The 24,078-nt window shown below is 46.0% G+C and overlaps 1 protein-coding gene across 1 annotated transcript in view; it reads right to left on the bottom strand.

The window, feature by feature from the left end:
* Nucleotides 1-4,619: 4,619 nt before the first annotated feature.
* The window catches only part of las1l (LAS1 like ribosome biogenesis factor), an 80,089-nt gene continuing 60,630 nt past the window's right edge, over nucleotides 4,620-24,078 (bottom strand). Inside the window, exons 12-13 of the mRNA XM_072505584.1 lie at nucleotides 23,798-23,945; nucleotides 4,620-5,167 (exon numbers count right to left, since the gene is read on the bottom strand). Coding sequence (XP_072361685.1) covers nucleotides 5,077-5,167; nucleotides 23,798-23,945 — 239 coding nt within the window. The 3' untranslated portion in view covers nucleotides 4,620-5,076. The remainder of the gene's footprint in view (nucleotides 5,168-23,797; nucleotides 23,946-24,078) is intronic.

The raw sequence follows: 24,078 nt of genomic DNA, 5'->3' as shown, positions 1-24,078 counted from the left end.
TGGGTGGGGTTGCTGGGTTGTGGGGATAGGGTGGAGGTGTTGACCTTGGGTAGGGTGCTCTTTCCAAGAGCAGGTGCAGACTCGATGGGCCGAATGGCCTCCTTCTGCACTGTAAATTCTATGATAATTTATTCAACCCATTGCTCCAAATTTCCCCCGTCACAGCACCTAACAGTTACTAACATTTTTGTTTCTACCATATGTGTAAAATATTTTGCATAGAACTCCTGAATCTGGCTGTCATCAGTCTGTACCCTGTTGTTCTGTAATATTAGTGTGGTCCCCTTTAATTCACCTCCTTTCAAGACTGAAAAATTGAAGAGCAGAAGTTTTAGGCCCTGCCGGGGACAGGCAGGGAGGCAGCTTCCCAGCTCCACCCAGTCCCTGGGCTATTTTTCCCCAGAGGCTGGTTGAAGGAGGGATGGCAAAGCTACCCATTTACAAGTGGTACGTAGCTCAATTAACCTCAGTAAACATAGATTTTCTGATGTCAACTGGAATTTTTCAGTCTGCCTCCATATCTAAGGAGTGGTCAGAAAACAGGGCAGCTTCCTGGAGGTAGCCTCTCGGGCTATTCCGCTCCACAGTGGTAACCTGGTGCTGTGGGCGTCATTTACTTCAAAGTTGGAGAAAAGATGTCTCCATCTTGGGGCACCCTCCCTTTCACCTACCTGGAAAGGTAGCCTGCTGCTTCTTCAATGATGGAAGACCTTATTGGCTGCCAGCTTCACAAGCCACTAAAGATGGTAGGGGTCCCAAAGCTGTGGGAAAATCCTGTCCCAAGTTTCTTCTCGACTTAGTCTTCTGCTCTGACAATTGGTCCTGCATCAACTCTCTGGTTTAGGTAGTTAATTTATGTTAATGACAAAATTATACTATTAGATCAAGAGGGATTGGAGATAATATATTAGCATAGATTGAGAATTAGTTAAATGCATTTTGATAAATACAAGGTAAACAGGTCGAGTCAGCCTGGTTTTGTGAGGAAAATCATAGTTTTTTCTGACATTACATGTTGTGGATGTAGATTCCCAAAATACATTTCATCGGGTACCATATCAAAGGTTATTGTTCAAAATAAAAGCTCATGGTGTAGGGTGTAGCATATTCGCATGGATAGAAGATTGGCTAGCTATCAGGAAACAATAGGCATAAATGGATAATTTCTGGTTGGCAAGGGAAACGAGTGCTGTGGCCTTTACTATTTCTATAAATTACTTGGATGAAAATAGTGGGTTGATAAATTTGCTGATGACACAAAGATAGTTGGAAAGTACAGGTCCACAGGTCACTGAAAGGGGCAACACAGGTGGAGAAGGTAGTCAAGAAGGCATACGGCATGTTTGCCTTCATTGGCCGGGGCATTGAGTATAAGAATTGGCAAGTCATGTTGCAGCTATATAGAACCTTAGTTAGGCCACACTTGGGAGTATAGTGTTCAATTCTGGTCGCCACACTACCAGAAGGATGTGGAGTCTTTAGAGAGGGTGTAGAAGAGATTTACCAGGATGTTGCCTGGTATGGAGGGCATTAGCTATGAGGAGTGGTTGAATAAACTCGGTTTGTTCTCACTGGAACGACGGAGGTTGAGGGGCGACCTGATAGAGGTCTACAAAATTGAGGGGCATAGAGTGGATAGTCAGAGGCTTTTCCCCAGGGTAGAGGGGTCAATTACTAGGGGGCATAGGTTTAAGGTGCGAGGGGCAAGGTTTAGAGGAGATGTACGAGGCAAGTTCTTTTTACACAGAGGGTAGTGGGTACCTGGAACTCGCTGCCGGAGGAGGTGGTGGAAGCAGGGACGATAGTGACATTTAAGGGGCATCTTGACAAATACATGAATAGGATGGGAATAGAGGGATACAGACCCAGGAAGTGTAGAAGATTTTAGGTTAGACGGGCAGCATGGTCGGCACGGACGTGGAGGGCCGAAGGGCCTGTCCCTGTGCTGTACGTTTCTTTGTTCTTTGTTGTTATGAAGAGGACATAAGAAGGTTACAAAAGGATGTTGCTAGGTTAAGTTAGTGGGCAAAGATCTAGCAAGTGGAGTATAATTTGAGAAAATGTGCTATTGTCTATTTTGGTACAAAGCATTAAAAAAACATTGTGGTGAGAGAATGCCGAGCCCGATGCAGAGTGATCTGGATATTCTAGTGCATGAATCGCTGAAGGTTAGTATGTAGGTACAGTAAGTAATTAGGAAAGCTAATCATTTATTGCAAGAGGAATGGAACACAAAAGTAGAGAGGCTATGCTTCAGTGCTGCAGGGCATTGTTGACACCTCACCTGGTGTGTGTGCAGTTTTGATCTCATTTAAGGAAGAATGTAGATGCGTTGGAAGCAGCTCAGGTTTACTTGACTAACACTTGGCGGGGTTGTCTTGTGAGGAAAGATTGGACAGGCTGGGCTTGTATCTGCTGGAATTCAGAAGAGCAAGAGACAACTTGATTGAAACATACAAGATCCTGGCTGGGTTCTCCAATCCTGCGGCCAAGTTCTGACGTCAGCGTGAAAAGCGGTGCCAGCCACTCCGGCGTCAACGGTCCCCGATAATCAGGAATGCTCCCCTTCCTAGGGGGCTAGGTCGGTGCCAGAGTGGTCCCCGCAGTTCCAGCTGGCGCAGTTCACGCATGCGCGCAACGGCCGGTATAATTCTGTGCATGCGTGTTCCTGTCTCCACGCCGGCCCCCAGGCAATATGGCGGAGCCCTACAGGGGCCCAGCGCAGAGGAACATAGGCCCCCACGGAACCAGCGCGCCTGCCAATTGATAGGCCCCGATCGCAGACCAGGCTACCATGGAGCCCCCCCCCCCCCCCCCCCTCGAGGACGGCCCCCGCAGACATACCTGTGTGGGACCCGAGTAACCCACGGCGGTGGGACGCGGCCGAACTCAGCAGCCACTCGGCCGTCGAATCGTTGGGGGGGGGGGGGGGGGGTGCTCTTTCAACAGCCCCCCGACCAGCGCGGCGGTGATCCCACGGGCACCCGAACATCGCCGCCGGAGAATCTGCGTCGCGCCGCTATTCTCGCCCCCCCCCCCCCCCCCCCCCCCCCCGATTGGTGGAGGTGGAAAGAATATTTTCTCTTGTGGGAGAAAAAAATCACTTTAAAAATATGCGGTCTCCCATTTAAGACAGATAAGGAGAATTTATTTCTGCGGGTTGGAGTCTTTGGAACTCTTTTCCTCAAAAGAAAGCAGTCTTTGAACTTTTGTAAGGCAGAGGTTGATAGATTTTGATAAACAAGGGTTTATCAGAGGTAGGTGGGAATGCAGAGTTGAGTATTTCTTAATCAGCATTGTAAAGCTTTGGCATTCTCTACCCGAGAGTTATAGATGCTCAAATGCTGAATATATTTAAGACTGAGTTTGCTAGATTCTTGGAATAAGGGATATTGGGGAGGGGGAATAGTTGTGAAAGTTCAGCTAGGCCTTAAAGAATGACAGGGGAGGGCTGCTGGTTATGTAGCTTGATGAGAGATCGCGCAGTCAGAATAGCTGCATCAACTGGGTAAACATTTTTGATTGCTGCATTGCAAACACTGGCCATCCCAAGTATTAAATCTTGTTTCCTCATTAGCAAATTTATTAATTTTGCAAATTCATTTCTCACAATTTAACCTCGGTGTCATTGGTGGAACGCCAACATGAGGCCAATCCTTGAGATACCTAAATACAGCCTGTCAACCCTAATAGCTGCTTTTCTTCCAGCAGTTCTCAAGTCTCTCCCCTAGTTGACTCGTATGTTGATATGCTTTTAGCATGTCATCTCTCATGGAAGTTGTCGATCACAGTATTATGCTTTCCACTGCCAAATTGGGATGCCTCAAATTTCAAAGGGGTTGTTAAGAACCCCCTTCCGAAACAATGTTGGCTTCTGTTGAACAAGGAAATTTTCATGTGGAGGATAAAATCGTTGTCTCAGTGATTCCATTAATTAACCAATTAATCCTAGTGGAGCTTAGTTGGGCATTTTTCATGGAAGTAGGAAATCTGGTGGCCTCATTTTCAAACCCAATGATCTTGGCCTGTATACACCGATCTTTTTTTTCCATTCTCCTCCACCATAATGATAATCAGCCATTTCCTGCCCAGTCTGTCAGTAGTAATATCTGAAACCTATCATTCTCCCCCCTGACAGCTGTATTATTCTAAACATGGTTATTAACCAATTCCAGGTGTTATCAAAGCCATTTAGTTATATAATAGTCTACAATGACATGCTGTTAGTACCTCTTGCAGTGAATACTCCAAGGATGCGTTTCCTTGTTTGATCAATCCTGTGAGACGCAACATTTTAATTAGCTGATCTCTGCCCTTTTACATTCCTTGCTAGTATTGTGCACTGTGTGGTTAACGATCCTAAATTGGCTGGGAAAATCAATACATTTGTGGGTCAATGATCTGGTCGTGTCTCCCTTTTAATCGTCCCAGAGGGAAAGAAAAAGATATGGGCGAATCCATACCAGCTCATGACAAGGGAAAGGGAGGAGAAAACTTCAAACAAGTGTCTTTTAGTTTTAAAAAAAGTTTGAGAAAAGGAGGCACTCCGATGAAGAATTAGCAACACTAATAAAAACTGAACCATGCGCAAAAAAAAAAAAAAAAAAAACAGGACCCAGTTGGCTGTCGGAATTTATTTTTGCAATATAAAAAATATGGTAGACACCTACCAGTTTACATGCATGTAACATTGCAGGACTCTATAAACCCATGATCGAGTTTATGAAAAGAACCTCAACATTAGTTTGAAAGAAACTGGCTTTAGGATAGGCCAAAGCTGGTAAAGTACCATTCATTCTACCCAGTTTAACAATTCCAAGCCGTAGACTGCTGGTGATGAAAATCTTTATCGAGAACCCATCATAAATAAGCTTTAAAGGAAATGGGAAATATGAGAAAAATACAGCAGGTCTGTTAGCATCAGGGAAAAAATAAAAGTCAAGTTCAAGTAGAGACTCTTTAATAAACAGTTAGATATTCACTACATGCATGTGCAATCAGAAATGCACACCTGCTTAAGGGAGAGGGATAATACGTCTTGAAAATGGAAAGTAACGAAACAATAGGTTTTCTTTGCTAGAATAATTTTAATCCAGCTTTCAGTCTGTTCAGGTCACTCGAAGTCCACCATAAACCTTCGGAGTCTGCACAAGGTAATCCTGTGGTACTGCAAGATAAAAACAAGCACTTTTAGGAACAGGCAAATGGAGGCAAGATTGCAAACAGAAACACGGGTAACAGCTAACCTAGATCAGAGGACCACAGCTATACACTCCTACTCTGAGCTGAATCAGATCTCAACTACATGTAACACCTCTGGGGTGAAGGAAGACCACCGGGTTTTAAAAACAAAACAAAACCCACTGTTTCCACTTGCAATCCAGTGACTTCCATTGGAAAGTGCATCGTTATGGAATTCAAGAAAGGCTCAATTTCGATTTCCCAAAGAGTTAAACAGAATGTACATAGATTCCGGTTTAGACAGGTACCTCCACCTGTGGAATCACAGCTTGGCCAAGAATCAGTGCTTTTAGACAGGAGGGGAGAAATTTGATATTTAAAAAATAGGTATAACACCAAAACTATTCATTCATTAGAAGGAGCAGGGGTGTTCCCCAGGGTCAGTGTTAGAACCACGGTTCTTTTTGATATATGACACGGACTTAGGCATTTACGCACAATTTTAGAGACAAAACTCAAATGTTGTAAACAGTGAGGCGAATAGTAACAGACTTCAGATAGATTGGTGAAAAGACAGATACGTGGGCAATGAAAATGAATGCAGAGAAGTCTGAAATGACATTTTTGGGAGACGAATGAAGAGGTGTATATAAACAAAATGATACCATTTTCAAAGTGATGCAGGAACAGGGTGTATACACACACAAATCTTTAAAGGTTGCAGGATAAGTTGAGGACATTTTTAAAAAGCATGTGAATTTTTGTCTTATTAATAAAGGAATAGAGTACAAGAGCAAGGAGGTTCAGACAGGCTTTTCAAGTACTGGTTGGCTTTAACTGGAGTATTATTGAATACATAGGAAGGATGTCAAAACTCGAGAGGATGAAAAAGAGATTTACTAGAAAGGCACCCAGGATGAGAGATATCAGTTATGTGGAGAGAATGGGGGATTAAGAGAGTTACTGGCCCAAATCTTTCAGTTTCCGGATCGCCAGAGACCGGAAGCTTTTCGTCAGGACCCAGTGGAGGTCCTGAAGAAGACCTTCAGGGAACCTGCCCAGGAAGTTTCAACTTCCGATGAGCAATTCCCCTGCTCCCTGGGACCTCTGCGAATGTCTCCGACTTTGAATAGTTACATGGTACTAACCTGGATAGTTACCCTACTTAACCATTTGCACACTAATATTCAAACTTGGCCTTTCAGCTAATACTGCAAAAAAAGGGGCACATCCAGTCTTCCCCTAACTCCACTTCAAAGTGGTTCCCTGATGTACACCACGCTGCAAATGTTTGTGGAGCCAGGCTCGGAAGGTCCAGGTAGAAATGCGCAGCAACGTTGAGTAGGGGGAATTAGCTACGGCCGTGACAATCTGATGATCGTTGCTCCTGCTCAGAAGATCCAGGCCACTGTTTCCAGGGGCAGAAAGATCAGTAAACAGAGGAGGCAGATTTACGATGGTTGGTAAATGGAGCAGAAGCAACACTATTTTAAAATAAATGCAGGGAATTTTGGACTATTTGGAATGCATAGCCTGAGAGTAGGGGAAGCAGATTCAAAAGCAACTTCTGAAAAGGGAATTGAACATGTAATTGAAGGAAATAAATTCAAAGCGTGGGATTAATTGGACAGCTCAGTCAGCACAGGTACAATTGGCCTCACAGCCTCCTTCAAAGCTATATCATTCTGTGATTGCAGCTACATCCACTCAAATGATTAATGATAGTACTGCTTACAAGTAGCTGGCCAAAATCCTTCCTATATGGTCACAGTAAATATTTGTAATTGCAGTTTATAGATCACTATCACCAATAAGAAAGAAAGAGTGCAAGTTTGACATAAGTAGCAGATTGGAGTTATCCTCACTGACTGAAGACTAGAATACAGAACAGAGCCTACTCCAATACACGGTGGCCCCCTCTCAAGCCAAGCTGTCCAGCTGCAGCTTAGAAACACTGGATACACCATCACTCACTCCCAAATACATTGACTAAATTTTCCCAAGAGCTAAATCAGCTGTTGCATCCTTCCCAGGGGCTTGCCACAAGTGGTGCAAAAACATGGGGCTGGATTCTCCACCCCGCCGTGCCATATTTCTGCCCCGACTCGCCAGCGTGATTCTACGTTATGCCGACCGGTCAATGGGGTTTCCCTTTGTGCGGCAGCCCCACGCCGTCAGGAATCCCCGGGCGCCGGCAGAACGGAGAATCACGCTGGAGGAGAATCCCGATCTCGCCTGAGAGGGGCATCACTGAAATTAGAACTATCCTATGGGTGGCAAATCACGTTCAGCAATTTAGCAACACATTTCAAATATAACCGGGTTTCCTCAGCGGAATCAAGATCTTACAATACCTATAAAATTTGTATTGTATGTTGTACTGACAACTCGAGCTCTAACACTGGACATGATGGTCTGGAACACCCTGTAGGAAGCGTTTTTGCCTCGAGGCAATATGATTCTTCACATCATCCAAAAAATCTTTTCCAGGAGCGAGGAAGGCCACCTATTTCCGCAAGAACACAGCTTGACGCCTAATGCAAGGTTTGTTAGTCCAAAATGACCCACTGCACATACTGCAGTCTACAGAACTGCTTCCCCTGAACTGCACCCTACAGAACTGTTTTCCCTGAAATGATCAGATGAGCATTGATGAAAATTTGGCATCAATGCCAAATTCCAGCACACATTCTTGGTCTTGCCCTAGGTTTTTCTGTACAGAGAGACCAACAAAGCCACCAAGATCCCTTCAGACTCTAATCACTTACCCACTAAGGATGCTGGTTGGACAAACAAGCCAGCCAATCACAGCTGTATGCAGCCTAGCACAGTCAAAGTTGAACTTTTACGGGGAGGCGGTGAGATAGTGGTAATGTCACTGGATTGGCAATCCAGAGGCCCAGGCTAAAGCTCAGGGGACATGGGTTCAAATCCCAACCCAGCAGCGGGTGGAATTTAATTTCAATGAATAAATCTGGAATAAAAGCTAGATCAATGGCAAAATCCAATTTCGGCATTAAATCTGCCACTCTTACCTGGTTTGACCTGAATAAGACTCCAGATACAGGGCAATGTGGTTAACTCTTAAATGCCCTCTGAAGTAGCCTCGCAAGTCACTCAGATGTCTCAAACCACTACCAAGTCGAAAGGGAATAAAACCAAACAGACCATCTGACATTGACCAAGACAGCGGAAATGACAATGGCACACCCCGCCCTGACAGCCCTGCAAAACATCTGAGGGCTTGTGACAAATTTGGGAGTGCTGTCCAAAACATTGGTCAGGCAAGATAGTGATATGCATGGAATCGCACCTTATAGACACTGTTCAGCTAACAGGACAAATCCATCAGAGGTGGCAGTACAATGGTTGGGAGGAAATTGCCCTGGAAGTCCTCAACATAGACTCTGGACCCCATAACATCTCAAGTCATCAGACGAAATATAGCAACAGAAACTTCCTGCTGGTTTCCACCCAAGGTCCTCCTTCAGGTGATGAATTAGTACTCCTCTACGTTGCACACCACTTGGAGGAAGCACCGTGGGTGGCATGGGTGCAGAATGTACTCTGGGAGGGGGATTTCAATGTCTATAACCAAGAGTGGCTCAGTAGCTATTGACTGAGCTGGCCGAGTCCTTTTAAAAATAAAAAATTTAGAATACCCAATCCACTTAACCTGCACATCTTTGGGTTGTGGGGGTTAAACCCACGCAGACATGGGGAGAATGTGCAAACTCCATACGAAGAGTGACCCAGGGCCGGGATTCGAACCCAGGTCCTCAACGCCGCAGTCCCAGTGCTATCCACTGCGCCACATGCCACCCTGAGCTGGCGGAGTCCTAAAGGACAAAGTTGACTGGGTCTGCAGAAGATGGTGAGGGGGCCAACAAGGAGGAAAAATGTACGTGACCTCATCCTCATCCATCTACTTGTTGCAGATCCATCTGTCCATGACAGTAATGGTAGAGGTGACCACTGCACAATCCTCGTGAAGACAAGAGTCCCATGTTCACATTAATGATACCTTCGAGTCATTTGGCACCATCATAGTGCTAAATGGGACAGCTGTCAAACAGATCTACCAACTCAAGATTGGGCATCCAAGAGGCACCATGGGTCATTAGCAGAATTGTACACAACTAGAATCTGTAACTTTATGGCCCTGTATATCCCACACTCGACCATTACCATCAAGTCAGCAGATCAACCCTGGTTCAAAGGAGGGCAGGGGCGCATGCCAAGAATAGCATCAGGCATACAGGAAAATGAGGCGTCAACCAGGTGAAGCTACAACATAGGACTACTTGCATGCCAAACAGCATAACCAGCAAGTAACAGAGCCAGGTGATCCCACAAACAATGGATCCAATCTAAGCTCTGCGGTCTTGCAACATCCAGTTGCGAATGGTGATGGACAATCAACTCACTAACGTTCCGCTGGTTGAAGTTAGACCTAGCACAAAAGATGGTGGTGGTTGTTGGAGGTGAATCATCTCAATCCCAGGAGTTCCTCGGGGATTGCCCTCGGCCCAACCATCTTCTGCTGTTTCATCAAAGACCTTCCCTCCATCATAAAGTCAGAAGTGGGATGTTCACGGATGATTGCACAATGCTCCGCACCGTTTGCGACTCCTCAGACACTGAAGCAGAGGTGGACAATATCTAGGTTTGGGCTGACAAGTGGCAAGAAACATTCAGAGCACACAAGTTGTGAATGTTTACAGATAGCTAGCTAATGGGATATTGTTTATGTTTGAAGGACACCTGGGGTGTAGATAATTTATGAAGGATATTGAGTTTGGTTCTGGCTAAGCAAGTCAAGGGACAGAGACCAAAGAATGCCTTATGCTTTGGGTATAGATTATGGAGTTAATGGGAGGAGCCAGTAGGTCCTAGAACTCCCAACTGAACAGAGGTGATTCAGTTTGGTCCCGAAAGATTCTCTCTCCAAAGATTCTGCACTGAAAAGAGCAAGTAGAAACCTGGTTGTTAACTTTCGAGTGATATTTGAAATATATTGGTTTGCTTAGTTGGAATATAGTGGTAGGTTTAGGAAGTAAGTTGAGGTTTTCTCTTTTACTGAAGAATTGTTGTAACTTTTAACTGCAAAGCTATTTCTTTGTTGCTAATGTAGTTAATTCGGTGTTTAAAGTTTGTTTCAATATACAAGATATTGCTCACAAGTCGAAATGTCTCTTATTAACCCTCAGCTCAAAACATCCACCCACCATCCCTTAATTGGATGACAAAACAATCCTCTGACATTAATTGGTCACTCTGGGAAAATCACAATGATAACTGTTTCCCCACATAGTGCAGGTCTCTGACCACACGAGTCCGATGGTGGGATTCAGGAACCTGCAGGGAAAATCAGTCCCATTGTTATCTCCTTGCATCAATGCTCTATTCATCTGGCTATAACACCTCCCCCTCCCCCCACTGAAAGATAAGGTTAAAATTCTCAACCCTGCTGCACACCATGCTCGTGGTTTCATATATTCTTCTCATTAGCCATATTAAAATCTAGTTTACATTCCCACTGCGCACGTCCCTTTCCTGTCTCATTAACTTGCACTTAGTAATGCTGTATTATATTTGCAACTCACCAACCCAATTGCTGGAACTTATCCCGAAAACTTTTAAAAATACACAGACTTTCACATCTTCAGGACATCCCAAAACAACTCTCAACCAATTAATTACTTTTGATCTGCTACCATTTACTTTTAAGCAAGTACGGTAGCCAATATGTGCACAGCAAGGTCTCCCAAACAGCAAAGATGATAAAATAAAAATGTTTTCATTGACTTAAATGGGTGCATGCTGCCTGGATGGACACCAGGAGGATGCCCCATTCTCCTCTGAAATGGTGGAATTGGATTTTTCTTTTACACACCTGAACAGGTACAAGAGATCCCAATTTAACATGTCACTTAAAAAGATAACACCTCTGACAATGTAACACCGCTTCGGTGCTGCACTAAAGCAACACCTCGATCATTTAATAATTAACTAGATGCTGCGATGGAGAGGGCAACTTAAGGTTGTCTCTCCCCACTCTCCTCTCTTCCCCCCACCCACCCCCGCTCCAACCCACTTTCTCTCTCTCTCCCCACCCACTGCCTCAAAGATGGATGAGCTGGTTCACCTTTCTCATCCACATAGCTCGTTGGCTTATGATTTATCTTCCACTCATTTTGTTTCGCAGTTCAATCAGTTTTACCAAGGCCCATAAAGTCAGCTTTTGAAACAAAGTGATCACATCCCCTTGTGTACAGGACATACAAAAATGTTGATCTGTAAACACTGTCTAGCCCACTGTCCTGTACTTTCCACAGAAGCCAGTGATCTTCTGAAAGACAGTTAAACTTAGCCTTTAGGTGAATTTGCAGGAAGCAGCTGCTTCCGATGTTTTGTCGTGTGTTAAATAAAAGTAAAAGAAAGCTTTTAAACTATTATTCTGAGTTTTCAGCACGCACTCAATCAACTACTTTCTTCAGGAAAAAAAGATTTCACTCATATCAAGTAATATTTCAAACTTTTCTTTGTGGCAAAATTAATGTACTTATTTATTTTAAATCTAATTTTCTCACTCTGAACCGCTCTTCTGAAAACCATATTCCAAATTACACCAGCACTCTCAGCTCTCTGACATCACACCCAAGAAGCAATCATTCAATAAAGACTAAATCTTTGTAGGTTATTTGACAATGAAGGGTGGTAGAGTCAGGTCAGAATCTGTCTTCATACAACCTCCACACCTTCACCTTCAAGTGTCACTGGATGGACAATTCATGCACAATTCCAATGAATATTAAATGATTCAACTACCAAAGTCCAGGCATATTCAGACCTGTCCCCTGACAACGCCATCCCAAGATCATGCCTTCCTCCTCCCTTTTCATTGTCATGCTCCATACCCTGATGCTTTTGAGCGCGAGGGATCATAACCAACTCAAACCCCTACTGCTGACTTTCCCAGCCAGCAGCTAGCCAACCGGTCATCCTGTCACTTATGATTGACTCCCAGGCAAGGCATTCACCATCCCTTCCTCCAGGAATAATCTCCCCTACAAACATCATCCCATGTAAACATCATTGTATTAAAGATTCCAATACTCGCTACCCATATTAAACAAATCCCAGTTGCCCATCACTTTTGTACATCAAGCTTAATTTACTCTGTTCAGTTCCAAAGAGTCACACTCGACTCAAAACCATTTTTTCTCTCTCTACAGATGCTGTCAGACTTGCTGAGTTTCCCACAACTTTTATTTCAGATTTCCAGCATTCAGTATTTTGCTTTTAGTGCCCATTTAGTTACTGTTCTTCAACACCCATCATTCAAAATCCATGTTCTCATTTACAAATGTGTCCATAGTTTTGTCTCAGCTTTTGTAATTTCCTCCAGCCCGAGCCAGTCTGAATTGAAGTCTTCACACTGGCCTCCTCTTTATCCCCATCACTGTTGATGACAATACATTCCAATTGTCTCAGTTCCACTGTCAAACACTCCCTCCAAACTCCTTCACCTTGTTATTTCTCTGAACTTAAAGATACTGCTAATGCTCAATGGGCCAATTTCCGATCAGGAACCGCAGGAACCAACAGAAGTGAGTGGGATGGTGGTTTTACATCACAAATAAAAAGGAATGCAATATTGGGAACGGTGCAAGAGCAGCATTTCTAATTGATCTTGTGGGTTTCCCATCTGGTCAGTTAGGTTAAAATGACCCCTCATGTCTGGACTCACAGTTATAGAATGGCCCTTTCTCACATCTTCAAGAGGTATTTATGTTCTTTTTCCTTTCTTGCCAGAAGGCATTGCTTTCTTCCTGGGATGGGATCCAAGTGATCAGTTTTCACGTGCGCCTAATCAGCTGCAACAACACAGTGGAGCTCAACCATATCCAAGGAAAGAAAATGTGCTTGTATTGCACCTTTCACATTCTCAGGATATCCCAAAGTACTTCACGTTTTTGTCAGTATAAATATCGGCACCGTTTGCAAATTCTCCCCGTGTTTGCGTGGGTTTCACCCTCACAACCCAAATATGTGCTGGGTAGGTGGATTGGCCACGCTAAACTGCCCCTTAATTGGAAGAAAAATGAATTGGGTACTCTTAAAAAAATTTTTTTTTTTTTTTTAATATAAATATCACCACCGTGCACTATTGAAAATGCAGTTTGTTTTTATTGCATAAAGATATTTGCAACTTTCATCAAATGGTTAACATATGCTTATTCACTTATTTGGTTCAAGGCTATACTATAGCATCTATCTGCTCATTTATGTAAGATTTAAACAGCATGGCAATACAAAATAACTACAAATCTGTAAGTGACGTTCAAGTTTCATGTGCAATTGAAGTACATTATCCAAAACAACACTTCAGTGGAGCATTTGTTATTTTCTGCAAGGTGAGATATAGAAAAGCAGTTGAAATAATAATGAGCCACTTTTCCTTTACCTTCCTGTTTAAACTTTATAGTATCTATTTGCTCATAGGCACTGTCTTTGGCATCTTGCTGTTCAAACTGGCTCCCACATTTGCTGGAGTAATAAATAATAAATAAAAAAATAAAATCATATACGGTCACAAGTAGGCTTCAAATGAAGTTACTGTGAAAAGCCCCTAGTTGCCACATTCCGGCGCCTGTTCGGGGAGGATGGTACGGGAATCGAACCGTGCTGCTGGCCTGCCCTGGTCTGCTTTCAAAGCCAGCGATTTAGCCCAGTGCTAACGATGGCGACTACACTTAAAAAAAGTAATTTACAGTTTGTGGCATTCTGAAACCGGGAGGCACTTCAGTAAAAGGCAAGTTGTTTTTCTTTCTTTCCTCCCTAGTGTTTACCCCCCACCCCCCTGTATCAGAGGACACTTCCACCAATCACCAAGTATCCGTCCAGAAGAAGCTTTGCTCAAATCGATATTTGAGTAACTCATTATATTAGGACAATTTTTGTTTAACTTAACTGCCATAGAGGGAGTTTCAATGTAAGTTACAATACATATCACTAAAGGGTAAATATTACTCCCTTCAGAAGTATTTTGCATCATAATTCCTGTTAGGTTTGCTCAGAAAACCTTCTGCACTGTAAATTTTATGATTCTAAATTGATTTACTCCTTTCAATTATTATTATTTTTTTTTTGAAAAAGCTTTATTAAAAAAAAATAAAATGTATTCAAATTTTAACCAACAACAAAATACAGAAAGAATGTATGTTTCCCCCTCCATGTACATAAATAATAAATTAACAGACTTCATCAACACAAAGGCAAATATACATGCCCACTCAAGAAGAACGAACCACACCCGGGTTGCTGCTGCTGACCATCTTCTAACGTTCTGCCAGGAAGTCTAGGAACAGTTGCCACCGCCAGAAGAACCCTTGCACCGATCCCCTTAAGGCAAATTTCACCCTCTCCAATTTAATGAACCCCGCTATATCGCTGATCCAGGATTCCACGCTTGGGGGCCTCGCATTCTTCCACTGAAGAAGAATCCTTCGCCGGGCTATCAGGGACGCAAAGGCCAGAATACCGGCCTCTTTCGCCTCCTGCACTCCCGGCTCCTCTGCCAGCCCAAATATTGCGAGCCCCCAGCCCGGCCTGACCCTGGAACCTACCACCCTCGACACCGTCCTCGCTACACCCTTCCAAAAGTCCTCCAGCGCTGGGCAAGCCCAGAACATGTGGGTGTGATTTGCTGGGCTCCCTGAGCACCTAACACACCTGTCCTCGCACCCAAAGAACCGGCTTATCCTTGCCCCGGTCATGTGAGCCCTATGCAGCACCTTAAATTGTATGAGGCTGAGCCTCGCGCAAGAGGAGGAAGAGTTCACACTCCCCAGGGCATCCGCCCACATCCCCATATCAACCTCCTCACCCAACTCCTCCTCCCACTTACCCTTCAGCTCCTCCACCGAGGCCTCCTCCTCCTCCTGCATCACCTGATACGTTACCGAGATCCTCCCCTCTCCAACCCACACCCCCGACAGCACCCTGTCCTGGACCCTGCGTGGCGGCAACAGTGGGAACTCCACCAGCTGCCACCGAACAAACGCCCTTACCTGCATATATCTGAAGGTGTTCCCCGGGGGGACCCAAACCTCTCCTCCAGCTCACCCAGGCTCGCGAACTTCCCATCCACAAACAGGTCCCCCATCCTTCTAATACCTACCCTGTGCCAGCTCAGAAACCCTCCGTCCATCCTCCCCGGGACAAATCGGTGGTTCCCCCGAATCGGGGACCACACCGAGGCCCCCATCTCCCCCTTGACGTCTCCATTGCCCTCAGATTTTGAGGGTAGCCGCCACCACCGGGCTCGTGGTGTACCTCGCTGGAGGAAGCGGCAGCGGCGCCGTCACCAGCGCCTCCAGGCTCGTGCCCACACAGGACGCCATCTCCAGCCTCTTCCATGCCACCTCATCCCCCTCCATCACCCACTTACGCACCAGCGCCACGTTGGCGGCCCAATAATACCCACAGAGGTTAGGCAACGCCAACGCCCCCCCCCCACCCCCCCATCCCTGCACCGCTCCAGGAACACCCTTCTCACCCTCGGGGTCTTCTGCGCCCACACAAACCCTATAACGCTCCTGTTAACCCGCCTGAAGAAGGCCCTAGGGATCAGGATGGGGTGGCATTGGAACAGGAACAAAAACCTCGGGAGCACCGTCATTTTAACCGACTGCACCCTACCCGCCAGGGAGAGTGGCAGCACGTCCCACCTCTTAAACTCCTCCTCCATCTGCTCCACCAGCCTCGTGAAGTTAAGCTTATGTAAGGCCCCCCAGCTCCTAGCCACCTGGACCCCCAGGTACCTGAAACTCCTCTCCGCCCTTTTTAGCGGGAGCTCACCAATCCCCCTCTCCTGGTCCCCTGGGTGCACTACGAACAACTCGCTCTTCCCCTATTAAGCTTCCCCTATTAAGGATCCTCATCACCTCCAGCATTCCCCCCACCGGGTCTGCCACATATAGCAGCAAATCATCCGCATAGAACGACACCCGATGCTCCTCCCACCCCAGTTAGTATTCAACTGCCTCCCTTTCACGAACCCAGTCTGATCCTCGTGTATGACCTGCGGCACACAGTCCTCTATCCTCATGGCCAAAACCTTTGCCAGCAACTTTGCATCTACATTTAAGAGTGAGATCGGCCTATATGACCCACACTGTAGGGGATCCTTGTCCCGCTTCAGGATCAGGGAAATCAGCGCTCTAGACATCGTCGGAGGCAGAGCCCCCCCCTTCCCTTGCCCCGTTGAAGGTCCTTGCCAACAGCAGGCCCAGCAGGTCCGCATACATCTTGTAAAATTCAACAGGGAACCCATCCCGCCCCGGCGCCTTCCCCGCCTGCATGTTCCCCATCCCTTTGACCAACTCTTCCAACCCAACCGGCGCCCCTAACCCCGCCACCTGCCCCTCCTCCACCCTTGGAAACCTCAGCCGGTCCAAGAAGCGACCCATCCCTCCCTCTTCCAGTGGGGGCCTAGACCGGTACAGTTCTTCGTAGAAGTCCCTGAAGACCCCATTGATACCCACTGCACTATGCACAGTGCTCCCTCCTCCATCCCCAACTCCCCCGATCTCCCTAGCTGCCTCTCGCTTCCGAAGCTGGTGCGCCAGCATCCGGCTCGCCTTTTCTCCGTATTCATATACCTCCCCTTGCGCCTTCCTCCACTGCGCCTCCGCCTTCCTGGTGGTCAACAAATCAAACTCAGCCTGGAGGCTACGCCGCTCCCTAAGCAATCCCTCCTCCGGGGCCTCCGCGTACCTCCTATCCATCCACACCATCTCCCCACCAACCTCTCCCTCTCTCTCCTCTCCCCTCTCCTTGTGTGCCCTAATGGAGATCAGCTCTCCTCTGACCACCGCCTTCAGCGCCTCCCAGACTACCCCTACTTGCACCTCCCGATTGTCATTAGCCTCCAGGTACCTCTCTATACACTCCCGGACCCGCCCGCTCACCTCCTCGTCCGCCAGCAACCCCACCTCTAGGCGCCACAACGGGCGCTGGTCCCTCTCCTCCCCCAACTCGAGGTCCACCCAGTGCGGAGCATGATCAGAAATGACTATCGCCGAGTACTCCATATCCTCCACCCTCGAAATCAGCGCCCTGCTCATGACAAAAAAGTCAATCCAGGAGTAGGCCTTGTGGACATGGGAGAAGAATGAAAATTCCTTGGGCCCCGGCCTCGCAAACCTCCATGGATCCACCCCTCCCATCTGGTCTATGAACTCCCTCAGCACCTTGGCCGCCGCCGGCCTCTTGCCCGTCCTAGACCTAGAGCGATCCAATGCCGGGCCCAGCACCGTGTTGAAATCCCCCCCCCTCCCATATTATCAGGCCCCCTGTCTCCAGGTCCGGAATCCAGCCCAGCATATGCCGCATGAACCCTGCATCGTCCCAATTCGGGGCATATACACTGACCAACACCACCTGCTCCCCCTGCAGCTTGCCACTTACCATCGCAACATTGTCTGCCACAATGCTCGACGCCTCAAACGACACTCTCCCCCACCAAGATCGGCACCCCCCCCCGATTTTTTTGTATCCAAACCCGAATGAAACACCTGCCCTACCCACCCCTTTCTCAATCTTACCTGATCGCCACCCTCAGGTGCGTCTCCTGAAGCATGGCCACATCCACCTTCAGCCCCTTCAGGCGCGCGAACACCCAGGCGCGCTTGACCGGCCCATTCAGTCCCCTTACATTCCAGGTTATCAGCTGGATCGGAGGCTACTCACCCCCCTTCCCCGCCGACTAGCCACAGCCCTTCCTAGGCCAGCCACGTGCCCGCGCCCCCCGCACAACCAGTTCCCCACAGCGGCAGACCCCCGCCCCGACCTCCTATAACAACTCCAGCTATTTCTCTCCCCCCCCCCCCCCCAAAGCTAGGTCCCCCCCTAGCTGCATTGCTCTCCCCATTGCACTCCCGTAAGTCAGCTGACTCCTGCTGACCCCGGCCACTCCATCGTCCCCCCCCACCCTCCCCAAGTGTGGAATTTCCCCTCCCTCCTCCCCCCCACCCCTTGTCCACCCGCAGGATCTCATCCATTCCACTCCCAGCACGAGAGAAAAAGCCCGCGCATCCCAGCTCTGGTCCCGCCCCTTCAGCCCTAAACGCAGGAAAAAGCCCACGCTTTACACTCATCGGGCCCCGCCTCCCCTGGCGCAGCTCCCTATCCAGGCCCGGTCCCACTACCACCAACTCAGACCTCTCTCTCTCTCTTCCTCCCCCCCCCCCCCCCCCCCCCCCCCGCGGGGCCCCATCTCCTCCACCCCCGCGGGGCCCCATCTCCCCTACTGAACATCAACCCCCCACCAGCTTCCGCATGCTACAGCTGCAACACATCATCTGCCCTGCCATTTCAGTTATATTTCATTTATCTACGGTTTAAAGTTCAGAAGTATCACTCAACAGTTATTTGAAGTTACACCAAGTAGTTTAGCTGGATAAACTATAAATTTAACGCAGTGCTTGTACTTCCCAGTACTAGTTTCAGCACCTGACCCAGTTTAGAGAAAAAATATATACCTTAGCTATATACGCAGCTATACTGCGAGAGGACACCTCAGAGGGCAGTGAGGCTATATGGGTAGAGATCAGGAATAAGAAGGGTGCAGTCACAATGTTGGGGGTATACTACAGGCCTCCCAACAGCCAGCGGGAGATAGAGGAGCAGATAGGTAGACAGATTTTGGAAAAGAGTAAAAACAACAGGGTTGTGGTGATGGGAGACTTCAACTTCCCCAATATTGACTGGGACTCACTTAGTGCCAGGGGCTTAGACGGGGCGGAGTTTGTAAGGAGCATCCAGGAGGGCTTCTTAAAACAATATGTAAACAGTCCAACTAGGGAAGGGGCGGTACTGGACCTGGTATTGGGGAATGAGCCCGGCCAGGTGGTAGATGTTTCAGTAGGGGAGCATTTCGGTAACAGTGACCACAATTCAGTAAGTTTTAAAGTACTGGTGGACAAGGATAAGAGTGGTCCGAGGATGAATGTGCTAAATTGGGGGAAGGCTAATTATAACAATATTAGGCGGGAACTGAAGAACATAGATTGGGGGCGGATGTTTGAGGGCAAATCAACATCTGACATGTGGGAGGCTTTCAAGTGTCAGTTGAAAGGAATACAGGACAGGCATGTTCCTGTGAGGAAGAAAGATAAATACGGCAATTTTCGGGAACCTTGGATAACGAGTGATATTGTAGGCCTCGTCAAAAAGAAAAAGGAGGCATTTGTCAGGGCTAAAAGGCTGGGAACAGACGAAGCCTGTGTGGCATATAAGGAAAGTAGGAAGGAACTTAAGCAAGGAGTCAGGAGGGCTAGAAGGGGTCACGAAAAGTCATTAGCAAATAGGGTTAAGGAAAATCCCAAGGCTTTTTACACGTACATAAACTTCTATGATTCTAACTTCTATGATTCTAAAAAGCAAGAGGGTAGCCAGGGAAAGGGTTGGCCCACTGAAGGATAGGCAAGGGAATCTATGTGTGGAGCCAGAGGAAATGGGCGAGGTACTAAATGAATACTTTGCATCAGTATTCACCAAAGAGAAGGAATTGGTAGATGTTGAGTCTGGAGAAGGGGGTGTAGATAGCCTGGGTCACATTGTGATCCAAAAAGACGAGGTGTTGGGTGTCTTAAAAAATATTAAGGTAGATAAGTCCCCAGGGCCTGATGGGATCTACCCCAGAATACTGAAGGAGGCTGGAGAGGAAATTGCTGAGGCCTTGACAGAAATCTTTGGATCCTCGCTGTCTTCAGGGGATGTCCCGGAGGACTGGAGAATAGCCAATGTTGTTCCTCTGTTTAAGAAGGGTAGCAAGGATAATCCCGGGAACTACAGGCCGGTGAGCCTTACTTCAGTGGTAGGGAAATTACTGGAGAGAATTCTTAGTGACAGGATCTACTCCCATTTGGAAGCAAATGGACGTATTAGTGAGAGGCAGCACGGTTTTGTGAAGGGGAGGTCGTGTCTCACTAACTTGATAGAGTTTTTCGAGGAGGTCACTAAGATGATTGATGCAGGTAGGGCAGTAGATGTTGTCTATATGGACTTCAGTAAGGCCTTTGACAAGGTCCCTCATGGTAGACTAGTACAAAAGGTGAAGTCACACGGGATCAGGGGTGAACTGGCAAGGTGGATACAGAACTGGCTAGGCCATAGAAGGCAGAGGGTAGCAATGGAGGGATGCTTTTCTAATTGGAGGGCTGTGACCAGTGGTGTTCCACAGGGATCAGTGCTGGGACCTTTGCTCTTTGTAGTATATATAAATGATTTGGAGGAAAATGTAACTGGTCTGATTAGTAAGTTTGCAGACGACACAAAGGTTGGTGGAATTGCGGATAGCGATGAGGACTGTCTGAGGATACAGCAGGATTTAGATTGTCTGGAGACTTGGGCGGAGAGATGGCAGATGGAGTTTAATCCGGACAAATGTGAGGTAATGCATTTTGGAAGGTCTAATGCAGGTAGGGAATATACAGTGAATGGTAGAACCCTCAAGAGTATTGAAAGTCAAAGAGATCTAGGAGTACAGGTCCACAGGTCATTGAAAGGGGCAACACAGGTGGAGAAGGTAGTCAAGAAGGCATACAGCATGCTTGCCTTCATTGGCCTGGGCATTGAGTATAAGAATTGGCAAGTCATGTTGCAGCTGTATAGAACCTTAGTTAGGCCACACTTGGAGTATAGTGTTCAATTCTGGTCGCCACACTACCAGAAGGATGTGGAGGCTTTAGAGAGGGTGCAGAAGAGATTTACCAGAATGTTGCCTGGTATGGAGGGCATAAGCTATGAGGAGCGATTGAATAAACTCGGTTTGTTCTCACTGGAACGAAGGAGGTTGAGGGGCGACCTGATAGAGGTATACAAAATTATGAGGGGCATAGACAGAGTGGATAGTCAGAGGCTTTTCCCCAGGGTAGAGGGGTCAATTACTAGGGGGCATAGGTTTAAGGTGAGAGGGGCAAGGTTTAGAGTAGATGTACGAGGCAAGTTTTTTACGCAGAGGGTAGTGGGTACCTGGAACTCGCTACCGGAGGAGGTAGTGGAAGCAGGGACGATAGGGACATTTAAGGGGCATCTTGACAAATATATGAATAGGATGGGAATAGAAGGATACGGACCCAGGAAGTGTAGAAGATTGTAGTTTAGTCGGGCAGTATGGTCGGCACGGGCTTGGAGGGCCGAAGGGCCTGTTCCTGTGCTGTACATTTCTTTGTTCTTTGTTCTTTTGTTCTTAGAAATCACTGATCATCTATCTGCATACCTAGTTAATGCCTCCGAACTTCAGTTCTCGTTCACTCTTTCAGACAATCCCTGTTCTGTAAAAGACCAGACTAGCACCTCTTCCCTCACTCATCAAATTCCGAAGTTCCATACTCTGTCTTTCAGTGCTCCATCAGGCTGGCCTCCGTGCTACTTCATGTGTCAATAATACCTCTTCATTTTATACTAGCTGAAATGACAGACCATGTTGATTAGGAAGCCAGTTTAGGAGAAGACAGCGGCACCGTGGTAACGTTAATGGACTAGTAATATCAACACACATGCTAGTGTTCTGGGGCCATGGGTTCAAATCCCACCCTAGCAGCTAGTGAAATTTAAACTCAAAATAATAAACTATAATTGAAATCTAGTCTCAGTAGTGGCGACCATGCCAACCATTATCGGTTTTAAAAACTAGTCTGGTTCATGAATGCCCTTTAGGGATGGAATCTGCCATCCTTACCCGGTCTGATCTACATACGACGCCAGACCTAACACAGTGTATTTTAACTCCCCTCTGAAATGGCCTTGCAAGCTACTCAGTTCAAGGGCACTGAGGAATGGGCAACAAGTGCAGGTCTTACCAATGACACACACACATTCCATGAAAGAATAAAGAAAAAAAGTTCAAACTAGCCCCCAAATTAACTAATTGGGCACCTGCCTCTAGTATGCAGCTTATTTATCATTAATTAAGACTGAAAGAAACAACTTAATGTTCAAGTTAAATGCCAAATGGACCAGATTTTAGAAAGCAATCAACCCTTAAAATTCCTCCGGTCAGTACTCTGTCTCACAGTACTCCATCAAGCTGGCCTTCATGCTATTTATGGCATAGGTCAGTGGCAGCGCCCAAAACAAATACAGCAGCAGAAATGGATAAGACATGACGAGACTCCATGGTTCATACAAATATCAGTTCAGGTTTAGTATCATCATGCAGTTTTTTTCTTTTAATTGTATATTATCTGAAGAGTTAAATTGTTTGCTTTACAGACTCTTGTTAAAATCACCACTAAGACCGATAATATCTGAATTTTGTGACTGACTGGAAGGATTGCATGACAACATTAACTTTCGAGAGTTCTACTGTAATAAACTTCCACTGTAAACTACTGAGAGGATTCCCCCATTTAAAACAGTTGAAAAGTCCCCTCCACAGTTTATCAGTTTACTTTACTCTGTCCCTTAAATGCAGGTGTCAGTCCAAAGCTATTCTCAGCTCCCGATCGCTTGTTTTCTTTGTATGCCAGATAACTTCTAATACCCAAGCTGACATTAATGGCATGAGTTACTCTGGAAATTCCTCCCTCTAGCCAAAGCTAAGTCAACTCTAACTATGTCTCTCCCTCTTGGAATGAAATAGTCAGTTTAAATTACGACCATTTATAAAGCCTTGGAGACTAAAAGTATATTCACCATCAGCACAGCTGTTCTGATCATTGCATACAGGTATGAATATTTTGCACCTTCTTTCTCAGTAAGGCAACCTGGGTTCCCCTTTAACAACTTGGCCACCCCAGCTCGCTATTAGGCAGAATTCAGAACTGATCACATGATCCCATTCATTCCTCCATTTTACCCTAAATTAAAGAGACAGTCACAAAAATAATCTTACAAGCTTCATATTTTTAAACTATTTCCTAATCAGGTTATAATTTAACTTGTTCCATCGTTTATAGCCCAAGCCTACGGGCCAAAGGTGTTTATTCTACAAATGTAAGACATTGCAATAGGACTTGGAATTTCTCGACATGACCCCTAGGCCTACTTTATGAACTATAAATAAATCACAAGAAGCAAGTAGTTACTTACTGGTGTGATCTTTGGATTGAGCATAATGAAGGAATTGGAAACATCATAACAAGGACAAGTCCCAAAGTCCTTTCCCCAACACCCCAGGATACAATAGCTCACTATTAGGGTATAGTTTCAATAGCACTATAGCCCTCTGGCACTCAGTAATATGTCAATTAGCATGGAAATTGAATAAATATGCTTCCAAAAACTACAGTTATTTACAATATTATTGATGCACAACATTTAATATCAGGGGCTAATCTAATGCTGATGTTCAAATAATATCAAACTGGGACACAAGGTTTAGAGATGTTGCAACAATTATGAAAGATAACCTTGAAATCGGACTCAGGAATTTATTACCCATATAACCTACCAACACAATAGGGAGTAACCATGTTGAAGCAAAATATTGTGTACTACCCAACAAGTCTGTCTTCAACTTGTCCACTATTATCATCACCATGGTCTTACCACAGATTTAAAAGTTGTTAAATACCAATAGTAACTGGATTTGACCATTTACCTTATCGCAGTATTATGCTCTAGGTTGTCTTCCGTTTTTGGACGATGCAATACAGGCATCAAAGTGTAATTCTCCACAAAAAGGCAGTTGGGGTCTTCTTTTTGGCCTGGTACTTTACCTAAAGGGTAATCCTTCCATGAAATTTTATCTGCAAAAAAAGAAATTATTATTTTGCTTTAGGACTGCACTCTTTGATTGTACAAATCAATTCACAAATAGCCTCATGGGGGATAAAGATAATAATTGACAAGAAACTTACACTCAAGGTTGGAACTAAAAAT

This window comes from Scyliorhinus torazame, chromosome 5 (genome assembly GCF_047496885.1).
Source record: "Scyliorhinus torazame isolate Kashiwa2021f chromosome 5, sScyTor2.1, whole genome shotgun sequence".
Classification (NCBI taxonomy): Eukaryota; Metazoa; Chordata; class Chondrichthyes; order Carcharhiniformes; family Scyliorhinidae; genus Scyliorhinus; species Scyliorhinus torazame.
The sequence above is the reverse complement of the archived record's forward strand: the minus strand, read 5'-3'. Positions and strand labels throughout refer to the sequence as shown.